This window comes from Gavialis gangeticus, unplaced genomic scaffold, assembly GCF_001723915.1.
Source record: "Gavialis gangeticus isolate Ggan-Ray unplaced genomic scaffold, GavGan_comp1, whole genome shotgun sequence".
In the NCBI taxonomy this organism is placed as follows: domain Eukaryota; kingdom Metazoa; phylum Chordata; order Crocodylia; family Gavialidae; genus Gavialis; species Gavialis gangeticus.
In genome coordinates, this window is record NW_017728992.1 from 163,762,255 (window position 1) to 163,766,136 (window position 3,882).

At 37.5% G+C, this 3,882-nt stretch overlaps 1 protein-coding gene across 1 annotated transcript in view; it reads right to left on the reverse strand.

Annotated features, from left to right (window-relative positions):
• Positions 1 to 1,012: 1,012 nt before the first annotated feature.
• AZIN1 (antizyme inhibitor 1) overlaps positions 1,013 to 3,882 on the reverse strand; it is a 54,011-nt gene continuing 51,141 nt past the window's right edge. The window contains exon 12 of the mRNA XM_019528044.1: positions 1,013 to 3,002. Within this exon, the coding sequence (XP_019383589.1) occupies positions 2,891 to 3,002 (112 nt within the window). The 3' untranslated portion in view covers positions 1,013 to 2,890. The remainder of the gene's footprint in view (positions 3,003 to 3,882) is intronic.

The following is a 3,882-nucleotide window of genomic DNA, read 5'->3' on the forward strand; positions in this document are numbered from 1 at the left end:
CTTCAGGATAGACTGATAGGAAGCCAGTTTCTCTTTTGCCTGTACCACTGCTGCTGCCTCTTTGTAACACCCTCTGTTCTTTCATACCTGGCTCAATTCCCTTCTGTTTTAGTAACAAATTATCCATTCAGTTTTTGTGGCTAAAAGACTTTGGTTACTTTCAAAAGTAAAGCTATGTTCTGACATGTAGTAAAGGACAAAGGAATTCAGCCATCTAAACAGAAGTTGAGAGAAACAACCCTTAAACTCAGAGTGAATTGAAAACAGGGTAGGGTGACTGAATAGCAAGTGGAAAGATCAACTGTATTGCATAATAGCACTGGCTGCTTGGATAGACATGGAAACAGACTCAGTATTCAGTCTGAGAGATTAATGAGTAATTTGGTTGTAAATACAATATTACTGCAAGTTGTGTTCATGGTTTTCAAATACTTGGGAAATATGCTACAATGCACATGGACAAAAATGTAGGAAGACACCACACTGCAGTACTTTGAGAACACAGCTCAAACTTAAGGTTCAGTATAACTAATGGCATCCATTTAGTATACAAGGTCACTAGGTTATGTGTATATAAGCATTAAAATATTAGCACCAGAAAATTCCTGGCTTAAAAAGCCAGTATTCTAGGCATACAAAAATCAAGAGGGGCATCCCAATCCACTGAGCAAATAGCTGTAAGTGTATTCAGCATGACAAAGCTACATTACAGCTTGAGTTACTATATAGAAATCAGTCAGGTCTTTATATTTTCAGTTCTGAATTAGAGTACAGTATTTTAAAACAGAAAGGAGAGTAACAATTTTTAGCATATCAAATTGTAATACATACGGTGTTCAAACTTGTTTTTATGGCAAACCGTCTTCAAATACAATAGACATTTCTAAAATGACTACCATATCATTTACAAAGGAATTATTTGCAACTGAATTGCAAGTTTAACATAAAACAATTCTCCTTAAGACGCCACAGCAAAATCCTGTAATATTGTCTTAGACAACCTCACATTGTATTTGAAGGCTGTGCAGTCTTATTTGTGGGAGTTCTGGGACTCTACCTAAGCCTGCCACTGAAGGACTGTCTGATGGCTAGGTTTTCTAGAAAACACTATTCCTAATGCCACAACCCCCTATGCCATTATGACAGGCCCATCTTGGGTCTATCTTTTCAAAACACAAAAAAAAATCCTTAAACCAAGGTGTACATGACAGTGCTTTTCTTAGGGCTGATTTTTTTTGTTTAGTATTGTTGTGATTATCAACTTATGAACAGGAAGCAGTACAGTCTCCTAGTGTGAACACAGTTATAAGATTATGCTTAGAAAAGCCCTTCATGGTAAAAACCCAAATTGGAAAGAAATTTCATAACTCATTTTTTCCACCTTGGAGTAAAAGCATCAAGTCTGATGTATTCATAGCCTCATTCTACAGCAAGTTAATTTCCTGCCAATTGTCACTCATGTAAAATAGATTTGCATGTGAGAGGCAACTAAAGAAAATAGGAATTATTCCAACTAGGAATAAATCCTATTGTCAAATTCATTAGCCTTCTGATGAATTCATTAAATTCCGATCCAGAAGTTAAATAGTCACCATGAATAGTTCAAATCCTGATTTCTAAAAATTTCAGATTAGTAAAAAAAGGAATAAGTTAAAATGGGAAAGCAAAAAGAACCAGGGGGTGGGATGGGAGAGAGAATCAAGAGGCTCTAAACAGAACAGGTAAATCCACTGAACAATTTCAATAATTAAGATTAGTTGGTGAAGTTTGAGTATATTTGTAGAAATGTGCTTTACTATTATTTGTGTATATTTAAATAGAGTGCAAAAGAGCATCGAGGTTTCTGAAGATTAAATGTAGCCCTTCTGGTAAGATGTAGTGCTGTACAGACCTAGATGAACTTAAAACTACTATAAAAGCCTGTTCAAAAATTGAAGGTTTTAACTAGCCAATAAAGCTGTATTTCAGAATTCTACTTGGGTACTACATGCATTTTTGCTAAAAATACTTCTATCTACTACTATTTGCTACCACTGTTGCCTTGCAGCTTTGATATTTTTGGTGTTAGAACAGTTAAATTAAAAGTCATACTCTGTTTAATCAACACCACAAACTACATTTCAACTTTCCAGTAATTTACTGGACTTCTTCACACGTGCAAATTTAAATTTACCAAAATTATTCATGATTTAATGCTCTGCCAACCTAAACTTGATAATGGGCTAGAAAAAAAGATGACTTGCCCAAACAATCATGTACACATCTATTTCATAGCTATCTTTCCTATCTAGCCCCTCTCCCAAAGTTCACCTGAAAAAACAGTAAAATCTACACAAAGTTTTATTGCAATCATACAAGGGATACGTCAGGGTCAAATACAACAAATACTATGATGCAATTTTACATTTATTAAACTACAGTTCAAAGCACAAATTTACACATTCTAAATATACTAAACATCTAAATGAAGTCACACTAGTCTCCCACTGACATTTGATGTATCTGGGCGAAAGACAATAACTTTACAAGACTTTCTAACAGGAATCCTTAGTATAAAAACTGTGTACTTGTATGTAAACTGTTTAACAGGGAACCCAAGTGGTGGGTTTCCATCTCCACTAAGTCATCCATTTTGTTGCATATTTAATTTAAAACGCTCAGGGGTTAAACAAACTGGCAAGTTTAAATCTTGACACCTTTTCCTATCCCTCCCACCCCCAATGAATTGTAGTTGTAGCTGGTTTTGCCTGGTCCCAATTATCCTTACTAATTTTTCAAGTTTTGAAGACGATATGAATTCAGGATTGTTCCATTTTCTTCCATACTGGAATGTTGACCAGACAAACTACAGACTTGCAACTGCAGGTCTAAATGAAGCGTTAATGCCTGTTTAAGCTGCAGTGGAAAAGCGGTCTTCTGGGCTCAGCTGAATGCATGAAGGCACAAAGAAGAAGTTCTTCATCAATGTGTCTGAAGGAATTCCAGCATCTTGCATCTCATACCTGCAGCAGAAAAGTATGGGGCATGTTCAAGAAAAGCCATACCCAAGATTTTTTTTTTTTTTGAAATTCCTCATGTCAACCTAATATTGGAAACCAACGTTAAATCTAGGAGTTCAAAGTTAGTATTGCTTGACAGCTTTGCAGAACAAGACTAAGGGTTAAAAAAAAAAAAAAAAACGGACATTGACAAGTGTCCCACTGCAGCAGATCTGCTTTACTGGATGAAACACCGCCAATGCGGGACAACAAGTGATGTGATCACCCAGCGATTTCCCACATCCTTTGTTGCCTCCTGCTTCTTTGCTGGGATCCATTCTGGTTCTCTCAAACACAGGCCTCGTGGCAAGGAGTAGAGGACCTAGGGAATCCACAGAATCCCATAACTCCATACTGGGACTCACTGCCCTATTCTTCCACATGAAGCATGGGTCCCAGGCAAGCAGGTGTGGGACCCGGGGAATCCCGAGTGGCCTGTGCCTGCACTGACCCCTGCTTCACACTGGGAATTCTAGGCCAGGACATGCCTGGGCTTTCACCCATGGAGACCCATTCCAGGATCTCCATAAGCAAGGGACCCTGACTTCCTATGCTCAGAGGTGCCCAGTTCTCCCAGGTGTTTCACATCAGAAGTCTTGACAAAATGTGGGCACATTTATTTTCTTCCTGCTTGTACTGCCATCAATTTTTATGGCAGCACAAGTGTGACATGAGACGTGTTCTTTCTACCCAAAGTTAGTCTTCACACATCAGTGCCTGAATTCATAATTCTGGCAAACCTATGGTATATAGGTTATGCTTATTATAGAAGTTCCCTTGGAGACTCCTAGCTTCATTTAACTATGCTTGATTATTAGTTTCTATATATATATATATATATATA